This window comes from Grammomys surdaster, unplaced genomic scaffold, assembly GCF_004785775.1.
Source record: "Grammomys surdaster isolate TR1022 unplaced genomic scaffold, NIH_TR_1.0 64, whole genome shotgun sequence".
Taxonomy (NCBI): domain Eukaryota; kingdom Metazoa; phylum Chordata; class Mammalia; order Rodentia; family Muridae; genus Grammomys; species Grammomys surdaster.
In genome coordinates this window covers 3,008,028-3,027,693 of record NW_021604566.1, presented here as the reverse complement: position 1 = coordinate 3,027,693, position 19,666 = coordinate 3,008,028, and the positions used below count along the sequence as shown (strand labels likewise).

General features: G+C 41.3%; 1 protein-coding gene across 4 annotated transcripts in view; it reads left to right on the top strand.

Annotated features, from left to right (window-relative positions):
- Chd7 (chromodomain helicase DNA binding protein 7) overlaps positions 1-19,666 on the top strand; it is a 118,304-nt gene that overhangs the window by 57,580 nt on the left and 41,058 nt on the right. For all 4 annotated transcript variants that reach the window (XM_028769146.1, XM_028769148.1, XM_028769141.1 and 1 more), the window contains exons 6-11: positions 5,579-5,634; positions 14,128-14,242; positions 17,264-17,347; positions 18,652-18,789; positions 18,886-19,007; positions 19,335-19,578. In XM_028769146.1, the coding sequence (XP_028624979.1) occupies positions 5,579-5,634; positions 14,128-14,242; positions 17,264-17,347; positions 18,652-18,789; positions 18,886-19,007; positions 19,335-19,578 (759 nt within the window). The remainder of the gene's footprint in view (positions 1-5,578; positions 5,635-14,127; positions 14,243-17,263; positions 17,348-18,651; positions 18,790-18,885; positions 19,008-19,334; positions 19,579-19,666) is intronic.

Genomic DNA, 19,666 nt, shown 5'->3' with positions numbered 1-19,666 from the left:
TATAAGTTGGGGGATGGGTGATTATTCTAGAATGAGATCAGAACGCGCCCGGGCGGTGGTGGCACACGCCTTTAATCCCAGCACTTGGGAGGCAGAGGCAGGCGTTTCTGAGTTCTAGGCCAGCCTGGTCTACAGAGTGAGTTCCAGGACATCCAGGGCTACACAGAGAAACCCTGTCTTGAAAAACCAAAAAAAAAAAAAAAAAAAGACTCCAAAGAAACGTTTAAGACTAATAAAATTACAGACTACCTTTTCCATAAAAAGTGTTCCTCAAAAGACCTTGCTTGGGAACTCCCTTTAGAAATGCCCTCAGCAAGGTCTGTCTGTTATTGGGGCAAGCAGATGTTTTATCAGGCTGTTCACAATGTTTCTATTTAGCATATGTAACTTAATGTGTTGAAAGTGTCTTTATTACCACTACAGAGTTGATATTGATAAGCAGAAGTGCCTGCCAATGCCCAGCGGGTAAGCTTGTGGCCAAGGGGCATTAGAGAAAAGAACTCCAGTATTTTATCTAACCACTGGAAAGTCTCTGCTCCGTGTCTGTTGCCTTCTTGCCCAAATTAGGAAGTGCTGAGCTTCTGTCTCTAGAAAGTAGGTACTGTTGGATATACATCAGCCAGTCAAGCCTGAGTAGTTCTTTGTATTTTTAGAAATGTAGAGCAAAAGATGTGGTTTCTTTTAATAAAATGTATATAAGGAAGTTTCCCACTGGCCAAGAGAATCATGGGACTTAGGTGCTATCCTAAAGCTTACCAACTATCAGATGAGGGAAAAGACAGACAGAGACAAAAGCACTGCTACCAGCAGCAAAGTACTGGCAAGCACAGATACTTAACACAAGTAGTTCTGTTAATATATCATCTGTAGGGGCTGAGCAGTCAAGAGCACTTCCTGCTTCAGAGGACCCGAGTTCAGTTCCCAGCACCCTTTTTGAATGTTTCAAAACCACCTGTAATGTAACTCTAACTCCAAGTGATCTGATGCCCTCTTCTGACCTGCAGTCACATATGTGCACACATGGACACATACATAAAAGTAAATCTTGTATTTTATAAACTAGGAACTCATTGACATACCCTTGCGCAAGCAGTGGGCTTGTGTGTCACTCTCACTAAGGTTTCCTTCTTTCTTATGTACTCAGAATTTGCATTTATCAGCTTCTGTACCACATGCTCCTAGAAACTATCCTGCGCAATAAGACAAAGTACCTCGAATTGGGTGTAAAGGAGGAATATATAGGATGGTGTCGGTGACTGAGTTTGCAGCTTCATGCCCTGATGGATTAAATGATAAAAACTAAGCCAGGTTTGTCACCTGTTGAAACAGACACGAGCACTACTTAACTCGTTAGAAAGGTTGCCTTTTTCCTAATGACTCTCGAACTGTTAGTTTACGAGTACAGATATATGATAAAGTTTAAATAGTTGGCATGCTTCAAAGAGTGGTCCCCTTCACTGAATGGACATGAGTTGAGGAAGATTGCATGTTATTATTGGGATGGGGTGCACTAATTTCTGTGGAATTGATAGTACTTCAGCAGGCATACTTAATGGGTATACAGCTGAAATTATAATTAGCTCTGTTATCCGTAGCTGGCGAGAGTATACTTGGTGCGGACATGGCTTCTCCTTCTGTTTTGCCTGCTTCAAAGGACTTAGTTTTTCCCTTCTGCCCACCTTTAATCCATGGCAGGTACCCATGGATTACGAATTGATATTACCACCGTCTGTGAACAGCCCCGTGTGGCTTCCTATTAGGCATTAGATGATGTCACTGCAGATGTGTATAAGGGTGGAGTGATTCAGCCTCCCTAGTGCAGTGACCCTTTAACACAGTTCCCCGTGTTGTGGTGATCCCCAACCAGAAAATGTTTTCATTGCTACTTTATAACTGTAATCTTGCTATTGTTATGAATTGTAATGTAATATCTGATAAGCAGGATGTCTGATACGTTACTCCTGTGAAAAGGTTGTTTGACCCTTAAAGGGGTAGTGACCCACAGGTTGAGAACCACTGATTTAATGGCTTGGTAAATCTGGAAATGGAGAAAACTGGTGGGAAAAGTTCTGGGGAAGACAGGAACTGTCTGAGAGTAAGGAGAGTGGAGAGCCCACAGCTGCTCATCTGTTGCTGCTGACCCTCAACGGCTTCCAAAAATCCAACAGAAGATACTGAGCATCAGTAGCCACTAACTTTTAAACTGCTAGTGCTCTCAATGTTCGTTGCTTTAAATTATCAATTCTAAAAATTGATAACAGGACACAATATTGCACTCGGAAACAAAAAGAAATTTGAGATTTTCCTGTGGATTCTAGCTATGCTTCCTATTACCATGAATAATTTAAGAATTTTCTCCCTGGAAGAGCCACCTCAGCTTAGCACACCATGACAGTGGGCGTGACTTGCCATTTAAATATTGTTCTAAACACAAGTTACTATCCACAAGACCCAGGGGAAGAGTCTTGTCTATGAACGTTGGTATATTTGAGCGTGTGCATACATATTTAGACTGTGTTATGTTTCCCATATTTAGTTACACACTCTCTACATGACATCTATCTATAGAAAACAACCCAAATCCTTTTTTGGATCATAAGGTCAGAAGTATCTTAGAGGCAAATTCTGGATGAACTATATTCTATCCCCTAGAATTTATTTTTCTATAACTTATTTAACATGATATAGTTTCTCTATAAAAACTTTAAATTCCAGGATAATTGAACCAAACAGTAAAAAAGTAGAACATTTTATAAAGTTAAAGTCTTGACTGTATTCCCTAGAATATCCTCCTTATTTTCTCATTAAGAAGACTGTGACTTAGCCGGGCGGTGGTGGCACACGCCTTTAATCCCAGCACTTGGGAGGCAGAGGCAGGTGGATTTCTGAGTTTGAGGCCAGCCTGGACTACAGAGAAACCCTGTCTCAAAAAAAAAAAAAAAAAGAATGCTATGACTCACTGTCTCTGTTGGAGTATGAAATATAGTAGCGCAGAAGCACTTTATTATTTTTGTTGGATACTTTTTCAAATTTTTGGTCATTATTATATATCATTTTGAGTAGGGGAGCGATCTGATTTAGAAAGGCCATTCTTTTTTTGAGGGTGCAGGTTATCATGGCTGGTGGCTGTCTCAAGGCCACGTTAGAGAAGTAGGCTCCTTGCCTGATATAAAGTTCTTGGTCACATGAACAGTGAGACAAATATGTTAATACATCCAAAACATCAAGTTTCATCTAACCTGTAAAGATTCCTTGTACTCCCTGGGGAATGAAAGGAATACCCATTTTCAAATGTCTATTGAACACATGAAAATACTCAGAGCGCTGTAAGGTTAAACAGTAGCTGGCCAAGGAGTGTTGTCAGTGTTGTGTGTATATGCATGTGTGAAGCTGTACGTTACCGCCCTGAACACTGGTAGTGGTAGTGTGGGCTGTTGGAGGATGGACAGAGTAGAAGTCTTTAGTGAATTCTTGAAGAGAGTCATGAATCCACATCCTGTCAGTAAAGCATGCACACATTTATGTGAAATGTAGCTAGCAGCTGTAGTTGAAGTCCAAAAAGAATGTGGCCATGTTACATGTATGGCCAGTTAAACAGAGGACATTTTATTTTCTTGGGGACATTTAGAAGATACAGGCCCCATGGTGGTTCTTCACCAGTTCCAGGTGCTCCTAACTGGGGTCTCAGAGCCCATTTGCTTCTCCCAGACAGTTCTAGATCCTCTTGCCGGGGCTTATAGCAGGTTCCTCCGGCAATAGGTGATTGTGACAACAAAGTATGTCTTACTGCGTTGGAGACGGATGGCTTTCAGGGAGCAGAATGGAACTAGAATACAACCAAGGTCCACTGCTGAAGGTTCTGGTCTGCATGTTTTAGTGACAAAATTATGGGGCACTGAGCCCAGTAAGAACAAGGTAGAAAGGATAGCATGGAAGGAGAGAAAGGAAATGACGTCGCATACAGATGATGACTTGTTTGATTCCCACCCAGAAGGGATGTTGTTTTCAAAAATTCACAGAAGTATGGATTCCGCCCCAGGTCACTTCAGATCCACTTTGAGGATGCACTGTAAGAGCTCCTCCTCTCGCTGGCTGCCTGCTTTCATCTTTCATTTTCTACTGGAGTCTCATTCTGTATAAACATAATATATCTTGAACAGAGTAGGATGAAGAACTAGCAGGGTTAGAAATGTGGAGTCGGGTCCTAGATGAATCGTCACTTGAAGCAAAGAGAGCAGCGAAGTGACCTGGGTTTTTGAGCTGCCTCTTGTGGTGTGCACGGTCATTTCCTTTCGTTTTGGATAAATAAAAGCTGAATGTGTTGGTTTTAAAAGCTGTTTTATGGTTAGGTCCTTTCCTAAGCCTCCTAGGGTAAAGTGAGCTGTTGGTAGGTGTTGGCCACACTCTACAATATCTAGGCTTCCCATTGGTGAGAAGCAGTTTAAAATGCAGGTGTAATTGAAACTGATAAAAGGTTTGAGAGAGTTCTAAACAGATTATGGTTTGAGTATTACGTATGGAGGCCAGCCCAAGAGCCCTTGTAAGACGTGTGCCCTCTGTTATCCTCCACGCCGGCTCTCCTGTTTGGCCCTGACCATGTTCCTACTCACTCTCATTTTCTTCAAAGATCTGTGAGACCAGAGGGCAGCTATTTGTGTGCCTCCAGGCAGGCTCGCCCGCTCTCTCTCTCTCGTAGGAGCATAAAAGAACTTCCTGAAATGTGGGTAAAGGATGTTTATGATTTACATCTTTGCTTTATCTGCTCAAACACTTGTAAGAAAATGACATATTATGAATCGTTTCACACCCTAAAAGCAAAAGCAAAAAGGGAAAGAGAGAGATTTCTAAACCATTACAGCGATGTTGTCTTTGGTACCTTCTGGAAGCAGTCTGACCACCGAAAGCTCTTGACTTGGCGGACATGCATCGCAATTTGAACCCACCTAAATGTGGGATTGGAAGTGTTAATTTTATTTGGCTGCCATGTGTGTGTGAGACATCTTGTCTGAGAGACTTTAATTGTTCCACTGAGTAAAACTCAAACCATGGGTAGTGATGCCCCAAGTCCCACCATAAGAACAAGGTTTCCTTTTATATGGTTTCTTGTTTAGAGTTATTAACTATATGGAGAAATAAATGTCTTTTAAATATTTTAAAACATTACAAAACCCACAATGTAAAGTTGCCATGAGGCAGCCAAAAATAATACATATGGCATTCAGGAGAGCAGTCGCTAATTGGCTGCTGCCTGAGAAAATGGTACACTTGGCGTCTACTTAACACTGCGGGTTTGGCAGAAAGCCAGGCTTGGGGTCAGGTTGTTGTGAATGAAGCTGCATGTGGTTAGGGAGGAGTTAAAATGATTCATGCCGTACAGTCACAAGCACGTTGAGTGGAGCCGCATGCGTGTGCCTGAGTCCGTCAGGCCCCATGGCACAGGCTGCCACGGCCTCCTGTGTGCCGACCTTTCCAGGAAGTCCCCCTCAGGCATCGTGCCCCCATGCAGGAGTATATGTTTGCTTTTGAAATCTTTGGTATATGATTTTAAAGTGTATACCTCAATCTTCTTTCGTTGCAGAAGGAATCTGGCGAGGAGGTAGAAGTTGAGGAATTTTATGTGAAGTACAAAAACTTGTAAGTAAAATTGTTCCTCTTTTCAATGGGGAAGGGTATACCTGGGCTACAGGACTTTTTTAGGATTGTGAACATGGGTTTGTGTGTGTGTGTGTGTGTTTTGTTTTTTTGCCTCAGAAAGGGTGTTTCCTCCTAACTCTGTTATTTGTGGTACTTTGCAGTCATTTTTCTAGAAAATATTTAATGTGTAAAAGTTGACTAACTTTTTCTTACATAAACAAGAAGGTCGTTGTAGACAGAAAGAAGCATGTGATAATAGTGAAATAAAGTAAAAGTTGTCCGCATCTCTTTCTTCACACTTGTGCATGCATCTGAGATGCATCTTTCCCTGCATCTGAGATGAGAACTCTGTAGCCCCTCAGAGGCCCAGCAGCCCAGGACACCCTCAGGCTTTAATGCAGTGAGCTATGGCTTTATGTGGATTGCCTTCCAATATTTGGTTAGTGGGTTTAGTTTAGTTAGGTTTTAATCAGAGTGGAGAAACACAGCTTGCCTTGAGCTATGTCATGAGATCTCTGTGTTCATATTGGCGTGGTTTTCAGGATTGGTTGTTACCCTTCTGAAGACATTCCTAACCCGACAAACAGCTAAGGACAGAAACCTTCATTGATCACAGATAAGTTTTCACTGCTTTGCTCTTCTGAAGATAGACCCTAAAGCCTGGGGAAATCAGTTCTGGGTTTTTAAGGAGAATTTTTAGGAATTGCTGTGAAAATAGCCCAAGAAAGTACATTGCCCTAGGGAACTGACCACCGGGTGCCATGTTTCTCTCTGCTTTGTCCCCTCGATCTGCATTGTGTAAATACAGGGTCACTCTTCTGAGGAGGAAAGCAAACATTAAGTAAAAAGATGAAGGTGTCTTACTGTGAGAGTCAGTGACGCAAAGTCTGGCAGTATAAAATAAAATGCACAATAAATGTTAGCTGCCATCAGCATTGTGTCTTCATGGTGAGTTTGTGTCTGTGTACATTGTTCATATGAGGCGATTTCCTGTGGGGGGGATCCTTAGGGAGAGAGACCAGGTAGGTGAAGAGGGGGTAACGTAAATGAGCTGTAGGGGAGTTCAGACAGAGAACTGAGGGTAAGTGTTGCTTGACATGTAATTGCACCAATAGATGACAGGCATCTGAGCCAGTGGCAGTGGGACCCAAAGATTGCCATCCGTTACTCCAGTGGGAAGCTCCAAAGACAGTGCAGGGCCTGTCCGTACCCGGCGCTGCTGCCAAGCCAGGAGAAGAGTTATCAAACAGAGGACAGTACATTTAAGGGGGGACTAAGCTGCTTTACTGTACACTGTTATGGAGATGAAAAGGGAATTAAACTTTCAATAGAGATTTTTATTAATGTGTTTTGATGCTAATTCAGATTTGTAGGAAAGTTGCAAAAACTTTTTTTTTTTATTGTGATTAATCTGTGTCTGAAATACTTTGAGATTGTTAATATGGCGATGTGATGTTTGCTAAGTCAGCTGGTCATCCCTTCCAGGTGGAATATTTGGGCTTTTAACTTATGGATGGCCTTTATTCTCTGCCCTGGCTGATTCATAGCCAGGGGGGTGCATTCTATTGAGATTTGAGTTCTTCCCTTATCCCTTTCGGGTCTTCAATGCCAGAGTGTGTTCCCTGTTCATCCTGTCTCTGCAGCTTGCAGCTGTAGAATCAGTTTTGCTGTTTTCGTTAGAGAATGAAGAGGCAAATGTGGGCCATAAGCTTGCTCATTGCTGCCAAGAAATCACTGTCTGTAGACGTTGCTAGGATTGTAGACACACCTGCAAACACATGCACTCATGATCTTCAGGCACGTATGATTGTTTGCTACATATATGTGCTCACCTTTACCCATGCACCCACCTGCCTAACAACCAAACAGTGCCTTCGGTTGATAGTTCCAGCACCACCCAGCACTCCCACAGGGTATCCTCCACCCTTTCGCCTTTCAAGGGTAGCTAATCCCCTCTTCAACAATAAGAAGCTTGGCTCTTATCATCTATTTGTTGTTTTGTTTTGTTTTGGTCAACCTTAAAATATACAGGAAAGGAATTAAGAATTCCTAGCTGAGCCAGGTGGTGCATGTCTTTAATCCCAGCACTGGGGAGGAGGCAGAGGCAGGCAGATCTCTGAGCTGGTCTACAGAGTGAGTCCCAGGACAGCCAAGGCGCCACAGAGAAACCCTGATGAAAAAAAAAACAAACAAAATAAAAAGAGAATTACTAGCTGAGTTGCCGTTTGTGTTTCTTTGTTTAGAATGTTTTATACTAGTTTCAAGGGTAGAGGTTAATACCTTACTCAAAATTCCCTTAGTTCCTAGGGCCCCTCCCTTTATGACGCACCATTGAGTTAATCAGTTTCAGTTTGCGATTTAATTTTATCTTAGACATCTCTTTTATATTTCTAAGTTGGTGAAAATATTACCATGAGTCAAAAGTCAGAGCTACATACAAAGATTAGTCAGTTGAGAAGCATCCCTTCTGTTCTAACCTACCATTTAATACCAGGCTTCTCCTCCCTCTACTTTTTGACATGAGTAGCAGGTATATAGGTAGGTATGTGTGCACATAGGTGCACATACATTCCCTGTCTTATATGGTTGAATAGCATTAATATACTTTTTGCTCTTTTCTCTCCTTTGGTCCTATTCTGGACATCACTACAGGAGTTGTTGTGGGAGCTGTGCTTGCTTTTTTAACAGTTGCATAGTATTCCACTGCATGATTGTAGTGTAGCTGTTCAATCTCCCATGTCTGTGACCTTGTAAATAAGTAATTGCATTTTGTAGTAATAGACTCATGCGTGCCTGTTTATATTCTCAATTTGTTGAGTATTTACCATCAGGGTGAATTCCTTTTTTTTAAAAAAAAAGATGGGATTACTATATGACGGCATAACAAATAAATGTGGTTTTAAAATCTTGTACATTTTCATGTGAGGGTACATGCATGTATGCCACTGCACATGGTGGTAATCAAAGGACAGCTTTCCAGAATCAATGGGTACCTAGGGCCAAGTTCAGCTGCCTGGTGTTGGCACTGTATCCCCTGAGCCATCTTGCTAGCCCCAAGGGTATATATAGTGTTGAGAGATGTACCATACTTCTGCATTCACAGGTGTCCTCAGCCTTCCCAGCATGCTATGCTGCCTTCTCAGGCTCGGTAACATTTAGTTAACATTTTCTCTTAACCATAAGAACACCATTTTGTGAGCTTAATGACTGTCTTTTGCCACTTCCCTATGTATGCATTTGTGTATGTTCCTATCACTCGTGTATTGGTTTGTGAGCTCTTTAGACATAAGGGTTCTCAGGCCTCTCTTGGGCCAGAAGCTGCCAGGGTGCTTACAGTCCTGCTGTCTTCTAACTTTCTGTATTTATTGCAGTATAAATCTTAAAGGTGAGATGACTCAGCACTCATGCTCAAACCTGACAACTCCAGTTTGAGCTGGTTTCTTACCAACATTGTTGTCTGACCTCCATATGTGCACCACCTAACTCCCCCCCCCCCCACCACCACCCCAAAACATTTAAGAGTTCTGTAGTTAGACGTATCAGTCTTTTATTGGCTCTGGCTTTCCATCCATTCTTCCCTATATTGCTGTAAAGATAGAATTAGCCTGCACTTTCCTCTAGTGTATGCATGGTTTTTCTGCTTTGGGGCATGATGTGTTTGGTGTTCACGCTTGTCAACAACAGAGACCCAGTCTGAGAAGCACACCGTCATTTAATTCCCTCATTGTGTGGATGTCATAGCATGTCCTTAATTAGACCTAGACGGTTCAGGTCAGTCAATCAGTATGATTGATGCTTTGATTCAGTCAAAAGGCAGGGTAAAGATGAGCTGTCTAATGCCGTCACCACTGTACCATGGCTTGTGAGTAGAAGTTCACTCTAAATAATGGAAAGGATTGTATCCTGAATGCATAGCTAGGAATGTGGCTGGCTGTTGTTGGCATTATTACTACTGTATTTAACTGTATGTGCTATACTTTCATGCAGTTGGTAGCACAGTAAGTTTCTACTTGTTACCACAAATGTATGGGTAACTTACCGTTCTGAGACATTACCGTATTTATATCACCTGACCGTCGAAATTTTTTAGGTCCTTTATAAAATGATGGGACGACCGTCTGCCTCGCATGTGGTCTGTCACAGGTCACAGTGTTAGATGACAATGATTACAGTTACGTCTGTCTTCTCCACAGTTATTTGAGATATGCCTCTTGTGCAATATATTTATTGCATCTATGTATCCATTCTTCTTTTTTCTCTCCTGTGTGTGTGTACGTGTGTTTGCATGTAGGCTCGTGAATGGGTATGCATGTACATGTCGGAACATGCGTATGGAAGTATTGGAGTCTTCGATCTTGTTTTACCATATTCTCAACTGAACCCAGTGCTCACCAACATGGCTCTCCTTGCCAGGCAAGGCTTTGCCATGCGAGCTCTGGATTTACACATAGGCATCCATGTCCACCTGGCATTTATGTAGCTTTTAGAAACCTAAACTCCTAAGACTCATGTCTTAGTCAGGGTTTAGTTAAAAACTTAGGATGTGGGAGAAGTCAGCGTCTGAACTGGGGGCAGGGACTGCAGCAGAAGCCATGGAGGAGCTGTTTCCCTGCTTACTCCTTCTGTCTTGCTCAGCCTGCTTTCTTATAGAACTGAGCACCACCATCCCACAGTGAGCTGGGCCCTCGCACATCAACCATAAGTCAAGAAAACCACTGCAGGCTCGCTTACAGGCAATCTGATGGAGACCTTTTCTCAAATGAGGTTTCTCATCCCAGATAACTCAGCTTCTGTCAAGTTGACAAACAACAACACCAACAAAACAACCCCACAATAGACCCCATTCTTAACTTGATGTGCAAACACATCACTTATTAAATTATAACCCTTTCCTTCTTGTTCATCCCTGAGATCACATATTAATATTAATATTCTAATATTAAACATTCCAACTTATTAAGCCCCACAGTTTGTAAGAATTCAAACACATTAAAAGTTTAGTGTCTTTAAAATGTCCAGTCTCTTAAAGGTGAAAGCCTCTGTAAATATCCATTGTCTTTAAAATATTCCGGCCACTCTTAATGGTTGACTCTGTAAGAGAAAGACAAGTTATATAGTTAGTTTTGAAAGGAAGATCCAGGGCACAGTTACAATCCGATCAAAGCAAAACGGCAGTCCTGCAGTGCAGTAAGCTCAGTGTCTTGCATGTGGGGTTCACTCTAGGCCACTAGCTTCCTAATGCTATGACCCTTTAATACAGCTCCTCATCCCATGGTGACCTCCAACCATAAAATTAATTTTGTTGCTACTTCATAACTATAATTTTGTTGCTGTTATAAATTGATATTATAAATATCTGATATGAAGATGGTCTTAGGCAACCCTTGTTAAAAGGGTCATCTGACCCCCAATGGGGTTGTAACCCATAGGTCAAGAACCACTGCTTTATGCTCTTCTGGACTCTATAGAGCCTGAGCAGTTTTGCATCTGACTGTGCCATCTACAGTACACCCAGCTTGTCTTGTAGACTCAGCCTGGCTCCGTTCCATACCTGTTGCTGTCCTTGGTAGTCAGTCCATTATACCAACATCTCCAAAATGCTAAGATCTGTGACATAACTCTGCTACTCTTTTACCAATAGCTTTTTTAGGTTCTCTTCAAGGACTCTGACCCTGCCACATGGTGACCCCTTCACTTCTGTGGCTGCTTCTGCTATTGAGGCTACACCTTTATTAATGTCCTCTTCTGGCTTCTCATAGCGCTCAGCCATTCTTCATGACCCCTTCATGCTTTTTAAACCAGTATCACATGTCACACTCTTACACACAAATACCATATCTAGCCCTGGCCCTTCTGGGCTACACGGCTTCTGCGTGCTGGCCCTGAGGAAGCACCTCCCAGAAGACTTCACTTCTATGATGCTGGGCTGTTCTTTATCATAATTCAAATACTGAACAATGCAGTAATGTTTAAGGGACTCTCAAACTTCCTTCTGAAACTTGACAAGCCAGGCCTCCATCATCTGCATAGCGTTCAACATTCTTATCTTCCAAGCTCCCATAGAACAGCCCAGTGAACTCTTGAGTACTCTGTGTTTTTTTTCCAATCTCAGAATGTACCTATTACCTCAGTCCTCTAAACCACATGGCCAGGTCTGTCACAGCATACCCCACAGCCTGGCACCAATATCTGTCTTAGTTAAGGTTTTTGTTGCTATGGTAAAATCTCATGACAGAAAAGCAACTTAGAGAGCAAACCGTTTATTTGCCTTAATATCCCAAGTCACAGTCAGCTGAGGGAAGCCAGGATAGCAACTGTGGAGGCAGGAGGTGATGCAGAGGCCATGGAGGGGTGCTGCTGACTGGCTTGCTCCTCATGGCTTGCTCAGCCTACTGTCTTATAGAACCCAGGACCAATGAACCATAGACGGCATTGCCCAAAGGTCAGTCTTTTGGGAGTATTTTCTTCACTGAGATTCCCTCATCCAAAATCACTCTAGATTGTGTCAGGTTGACGAAAACCAAAACAAAGCCAGAACAGCTTGTATGTCGAGTTAACGCTCTGATCAGAAGAGTGTTGAGGGCCTGGAAGATGCTCCTGTGATCAGTTCCTCTCTTCGTGTCTCAGCTCTCGATTACTTGGGAGCTGTCTAGTGTATTTTAATATCTGGTATGTTTCCTAATTGCTCCTTGTTTTTAATGTTTCTGTGGGTCTTGCTGCATATTTATTTTTATACAAACAGCCTTGTGTGAACTTGTCTAGTTCCATAAGAATGCTTACTTACATTTTTCTCTACACTGAATTATACTTACAAGTTTATAATTTAGAATATTGACTTTGTACTGTATAGAAAGCCGATAGTCCTTTTAGTTGATTCAGCTCTATGTTCATGCCTTTTTAAGAGTGTGTAAACATTTCATTATTGACGTTTGTACATTTTGTGTCAAGTTTATGGCTAAATCCTATGTCGTTGTTGCTGTTATGAAAGAAGTTTTGTGCAAGTGTAATGCCCTTTCATTGGCTATTAACTTCCATGGGCCAGTTTTATTTTCTTTTACATTACTGAATTCCTTTATTCTTTGAATTAGTTATCTGAATTGTTAGTGGAGTTTTTTGTGCATAATCATATAGTCTACAAATAGAGATAGTTTATTTAATGACATTGGTGCCTCCTTCAGATCCGCTATTGATATAGTGGGTATCTGTGTCTTTGTGGAAAAGTCTCTGCTGCATCTCTTGTCTGATAAGACCTGGCTTTATAGTTAAACCCACATACTTCCGTATGTTAATTAAGTAACAATCAGTTTCTAGTATCCTGAATTTTAAAACAGCTGCTGGAAGTAGAGGAGGGTTTCGAAAGATTCTATAATCTCTGTGTAGCAGTATCTTGATGTTTAAAGAGTCGTAGGTCCAAGTATGTCCCTTTCTTCTTTTCTCAGTGATGATGGTGCTGGAACCCAGAACCTTGCACATGCTTGTAACATGATCTGCTACTGAGCTACATCCCTGCCCCTTAGTTTTCTTAAGATGGGGTTTTTCTGTGTCACCTAGGCTGATCTTGAACATACTCTTGTCTTGCTTCCACCTCCCAGGTGCTATGATTCTAGGCATGGACCAGCATTCTTAGTACCAGCTTTTTAATGCCATCACCAGAAAGAAAAGCAAGGTGATGGTAGCTGTTAGGGGCAGTGATAGGCAGATGGGACAACACAATACCAAAAAATATCAAATAGCACAAGGAAGCCCAGTGTGGAAGGTATCGCAGAGCCATGGTTGTCCTTGTAAGTCTGTGGCAGCAGAAGGGAGAGTTCAGAGGACTTTCAGGTTAACGAAGGTAAAAATGTCTTAAGACACATCGTTTCAAGCCTTTGGAAGAACACAAGCTAGTAACACAGGAATGATGGTGGAGGGGCACAGGCTGGAGCCAGAGCTGCACCTTGCCTCCTGGTGGCTAGTCATGGGTCTGTGTATTGGCCCTGTGTGAGTCAGGGACATACTGCTCTCTTATCCCCAAAGGAATTGAGGCTTTAAACATAAATTCTTTTAACTTGATAAAACCCTTTATTTCTCAAAGTTGAAAAGCTCAAAACATTTCATAATTAAGGCCACCCTGTAGTGCTCATTGTTTGATACTGACATAGAATCTGTTAATTTAGGAAAACACCTTGCTATTGGGCTCTTTTCTGTTTGATTATTTGATTTTAATTTTAAAGTTTTTTGGTTTTGGCTTTTTATGGGTAATGGAATAAGCCCAAGGCTAGGCAGATAGCAACTTTTCAGTACTATTACATTGCTGATTTTCATTTATTTTCAAATGTTAGTGGCTATATTGGATAGTGCTTGGCATTATCGGTTATCATTAAGTAGGGGTGTGTATGTGTGTGTGTGTATGTGTGCATGTGTGTGTGATCCTTTTTGATGTCATTTTTTAGTAAGACATAAATGAGATGATTACTTTCTAAATGTTTTAAGAGTGTTCCTTTCCTGTTCCAGCTCCTATCTTCACTGTCAGTGGGCATCAGTAGAAGATCTGGAAAAAGACAAGAGAATTCAGCAAAAGATAAAACGGTTTAAGTCAAAACAGGGCCAGAGCAAATTCCTTTCAGAGGTATGCAATAACCTGATTAATTTTTGAATTTTGAAATGTTTTCTTTATCAAAATATTCCAGAGTTTGAATTTTAGGACCTTAAACTGTTAACAAAGACTGGTTTGGTACTGTTACTTGCACATTGGTTAACTGGCATCGCTAAAATTTGTAAACAGGAAATTTCTCATTCTTCCTGTTGGGTTCGTCTAGAAAACGCTGGTTCTATGATATGTGGAAATAGCCATGATGGTGTGACTAATATTGTACAATGAGCATGCAGCTGAGAAATGAACAACGTAAGCAGACAGAGTCTGCTGAGAGCGGGTCAAAGGCTTCCAGTAGATCTGGAGGTTCACAATGATGGGGATACACCGCCGATGGCAGTTGCTCAGGTTTGTGCCTCTCACTGAGGTCACAAACAGATGCTATGTGCCACTACACAGAGGGTAGGCCCTAGGTTATCAGTTATAGATAGACAGAGATATATGCTTTGAGGAGAGGACCAGCTCTTGACATAGTCAGTGATGTCTCAAAGATGCTTTCACAAGCTGCTTAGCTGGCTCTCTAGTCTGGAGGTCATTTATGTTCAAATACAAGACAAGAAGATTTAAAAAACAACAGCTCTCTAACTTTGAAAGAGATTACTTGATGGTTTCTTAGCTGTTCTCCTAAAAGAGTTAGCCAGGCCCAAGCGTGTTGCTTGCAAGTATGAGGCTCTTGAGTTTGGTCCTTCCACACCGACAGGGGTAAAAGGCAAAAAGTAACTAACTAAAGACTTAACTGAATATAAGCTTTGAAGGATAGGGTTATGAAAAGCTGGCTTCTGGACAGCCTTTCATGTTTACCCTTTTGTGGAGATGAGGAGGATGAGATGGAAGAGCATTAGGATTTTGATCCCACGGGATCCCACAGGAGTGTCGGGTAGAGGGTGTGCTTTTCTGGAGCTTGTGTTCAGGGTACCTGCAGGCACGTAGCCTGGGGTGCCTGGTGCTGCTTTCTCTGGTCTCACCCTCCTGCTCTGCTGCCTCAGTAGCAATGAGTGCTTGACACTGGGAGGCTGAGGATCCTGAGCACAACTTAGTTCTCTCACCTAGGAGACTAGTAGGACGATTTTTCTTTGAAAGAGTGATCTGGAAAACAGTCAAACAAAGCCATGTGTTTCTATTTCTTATGCCCCTTTTTAGGAAAGTTAAGCTAAAATTTTGAGACACTGGGTGAACAGCATCACCAGAGAGAGGAACCGTATGTCCTGTTGACCATTTGTGAGCCTCAGCAGGAGGGAACAGGGAAGCCCAATGAGCTTTCCTCATCCTTAAATCATGGCCCTGTTTATTGAACTCACTTGGACTCTGGCTTCTGTAGTTACTCACTCCTTAGGGAACTCTGCCTGGCCCTAATAATACAGCTATCTCTTTGAACCTGTTGTCTACATATGTCACTTGCACCCAGGATGCAAAGCATCCTGGTAAAATGGCAACTCAGAAACCTTAGTTCTATCTGGAATGAGAGTCAGCAGAAAAGAATACAGCTCTGTCCACCCCTTTGTTTACACACACAGAGACCCATCGGTGATCATGCTTCACACATTCCCAGACTATATTCCTTTAGGATTTCTGGCTATGGCTGTTTTTATAGTCTCTGCTGAAGCTTAGACTTCCTGACTCTCCTGAACCTACAGTCTATTCAGAAATAAAGTTTAGGTCAGAAAGTCTATCATATGCTTGATGCCATAGAGGGCTCCCTCACTGGAAGGGGATGTAGGAGAGAAGAAATTGGGCATTGACTATGAAAGGTCATGTTGAATAGGAAGTAGTCTTACAGAGAGCCTTTGCCATACAGGACTAGTTTGTGAAGTAGTTTACTGCTTGCTTTGTGTATAAATAATATGCACATGCTATTTTTCTAAATCCAGAAGCTTTGACAAAGCTAAATTTATCAGAACGTTAACACTTTAAATCGAGTGACCGCCGTAGTGTATTCTTTTTCTTACTACTCGCCTCTGTGGAAAAGCCAAAGGCAGCAGAGACACATTTTTTTGTGTCTATGTTGTGTAGTTTGTAATTCACAATTTAAAGCACCCAGGTTGGACATTTTAAGTGGATACAATAGCCAGAGTGACAGAATGAGGCATAACTAACTCTTAGCTGCCTTTTGCGTGTAAGCATTACAAAGTGTTATTAAGCTAATCTACTGCATATGTAACTATGCTTCTTTGTTTCTGACTCATATCAGAACCTTCACAGATGTGGGCTTCTTAAAGTATGACATGGCTTTTAGCTTCCATGGGAAACACAGTCTGTTGTTTCATATGAACCATCACCTGCTTGAACCATATTCTGTTCTCCTATTCTTTCTAAACAAGCAGTATTACTTTACTTTTGTAAATATTGTTAGGATATTAGTTAAATTAGTTAAGTAACTCTGTTTAAGGTTACTTTGGATTCTTTTACTCACTCAGCATTCAGTACAAATAAGTTATTGGAATGCTTGAGATTAGTGGGACGACTGTTACTCTAAATGATGTTGTGATATCGGTTGGCAAAGATTTCCAAACATCCCGACCATGCTTACAGTCAAATGTGAAACCTGCTGGTTTCATGGTTAGTGGCTTATGCTAACATTCTGCATGTGGTGCTTTGCAGCGTTCTGAGATGTGCTCGCACAGACTATGTGTGGCTCTGACTCTTCGCTTCAGACTGTACTTTCAAGAATGCTAAATGTATTGCATGCCATAAGCCTTTTGGATTGCCCATTAGTGAATTGTAATTTCACACTTCATTTGAAATATTCTTAAACATTCCCTCACAGTAGAAGGTTTCGCACAGTAATTAAAATACTCAGTTAACAAAGTCTGAGAAGTTTGATTTCCTCACGGGGAGTGATTTTGTTAAATTGTAGCATTTCAATTAATATAATAGAAGATGTCAAATACAAATTTTGTGTTGCTGTGACCCAAAATATTATTGCCTAGTGAGAAGTGAAATACTGTTTCTCTGATGAAATGAATGAGCATTTAAGCCCTTTTTCCTTCTTTGGAACAGATTGAGGATGATCTTTTTAATCCAGATTATGTGGAAGTTGACCGGATAATGGACTTTGCACGTAGCACAGATGACCGGGGCGAGGTAACAGACATCATTTGTGTTACCTAAGGTGGCTCACATATCTTGACAGAAGGGACAAATTCAAGAACTGAGCCTGGTCAGAGCCTCCACTACCACCAGGCTTTTCTATGTTTAACTGAAACCTAATGATTTGTAATTAGTTTTGTGAGTTAACAGGGCTAAATATTTTTTATGTTCAATCTGAATGGTTTCACTTTTAACCAGTTTTCAATGTGAACTGCATTAAAATGTCATAATTCTATGCTGCTCAGTAAGGACTTCAACAGATTTTTGTATACATGTATCCTGTAGCCAGAGTTTCCTTGTGGAATTGATAACACACCTATAGTAGAAGAGAGTTTAATATTAGTTGACACTGGACATCCTTAGTGAAGCTAGTGACCTTCACATAGTCAGGTGCCTTGAGGGTAGTAGAAAGGACTTCTTTTTGAGACCGCAGACCTGGCTTCCTTGTGTTGCCATGAGCTCAGGCATTCTCAGGCCCCTACGTGGAACTGAGCTGTCTGTGTAAGTACTCAGCTCTTGCTTGGCTTGGGAGAGCCTCCAAGGAACATCCCCCTTTACTCAAAACTTTGTGTAACGAATCTTGCAGGGTCTCAGAGACCGTGTTTGTGATGCCCCCTCACCTTTGTCTTGGTTAGTTATTCTTAAAAACACTGTCCCATAGCAAATTTACATTGTCAGCAGATAATGGGGACAAGGCAGTGTACCTTGATCGTGACCTGAAGATCAACAGAATCAAGTCTTCCTTAAAGGAGATGGCGAGAAGAATTCCCACTGACTCAGATCACCCAAAATATTTTCCCTTCAGTCTTCTAGAACTCATATTCATCATTTTAATGTAACAGAGTACAAACAATATCATTTTCCCTTGAAGAAAAAAGTAGATTTGTCCAATAAATTTATCTGCTTTTCGCTCTTCAAGCACCTATCAGTTATATAAACAAATGTGCTAAGATGGCTTGCTATATTAAATCCAAATCATATAATTGATGAGTAATTAGATTACATAAAATTAGCCTTTGATTTGCCTTTTTGGTATTCATTAGCTACTCCTTGATACTTGGTCATGAACCAATGATTCAGATAAAAAGCTTAATTTTTTTTTCTGTTAATAACCAACGATACACTTCCCAGTGTACACTGAAGACTACTTTTCAATGTTTATAGCTTTAAAATGTGGGCAGTTCAGTCTTTGTGATGCTGGGGGTTGTCTTGATCAGGGAAGCAGAGCTCATGTCTTTGCCTTAATATATAATATTTGATCAATGACTTTAGTTCTGATTTGTTTGAACCTGGCCCAGCCTGTGATTCACTATCTGGTGAAGTGGTGCTCACTCCCTTACGAAGACAGCACATGGGAGCTGAGGCAGGACATAGATCAAGCAAAGATCGAAGAGTTTGAAAAACTCATGTCCAGGGAGCCGGAAACAGAGCGTGTGGTGAGGACTGGCTCATGGGGAAGGGTTTAATTTGGGCATAGCAAAGTGGTGTAGTTGTTGAGAAACCACTAATGGGATTTACTATATTTGGAACAGGAGCGACCTCCTGCTGATGACTGGAAGAAATCAGAGAGTTCCAGGGAGTATAAAAACAATAACAAACTCAGGGAATACCAGTTGGAGGGAGTAAACTGGCTACTTTTCAATTGGTACAACATGTATGTAAACATGTTTCTTTTTACTTTCAATAAATGCTGTAGCTCATATCTTTTGTAGTATTGGGAATATTAATTTTAATGCTGTAATACATTTTTAAAATTCAACTGTTGGAGTATACTTAATTTATTCACCAAGTAAATTAATACAGAGATTGACAGATCTATGAGAAACAATATTTGTTTGTTAGGGAATTTTCTTTGAGATATATTTTGCTGAACTAAGAAAATAACTAAGGTGGTATGGGATATACATTTGTGGAGTGTATATTCTATGAAAAGAGTGACAACTAATAATCCTGAGCTTTCCTGTCTTTTTCTTTCCTAAAGGCGAAACTGCATTTTAGCAGATGAAATGGGTTTGGGAAAAACTATCCAGTCCATTACATTTCTCTATGAGATATATTTGAAAGGAATCCATGGCCCTTTTTTAGTAATTGCCCCATTGTCCACGATCCCCAACTGGGAAAGGGAATTCCGAACCTGGACGGAGTTGAATGTGGTTGTGTACCATGGGAGCCAAGCTAGTCGTCGGACCATTCAGTTGTATGAAATGTACTTCAAAGATCCCCAGGTAAAGTGGTGGGGTGTGGTCCTGTGCATGTTGTATATGTGTTATGGGGTGTGGCCCCTGTGCATGTTGTATATGTCTTATGGGGTGT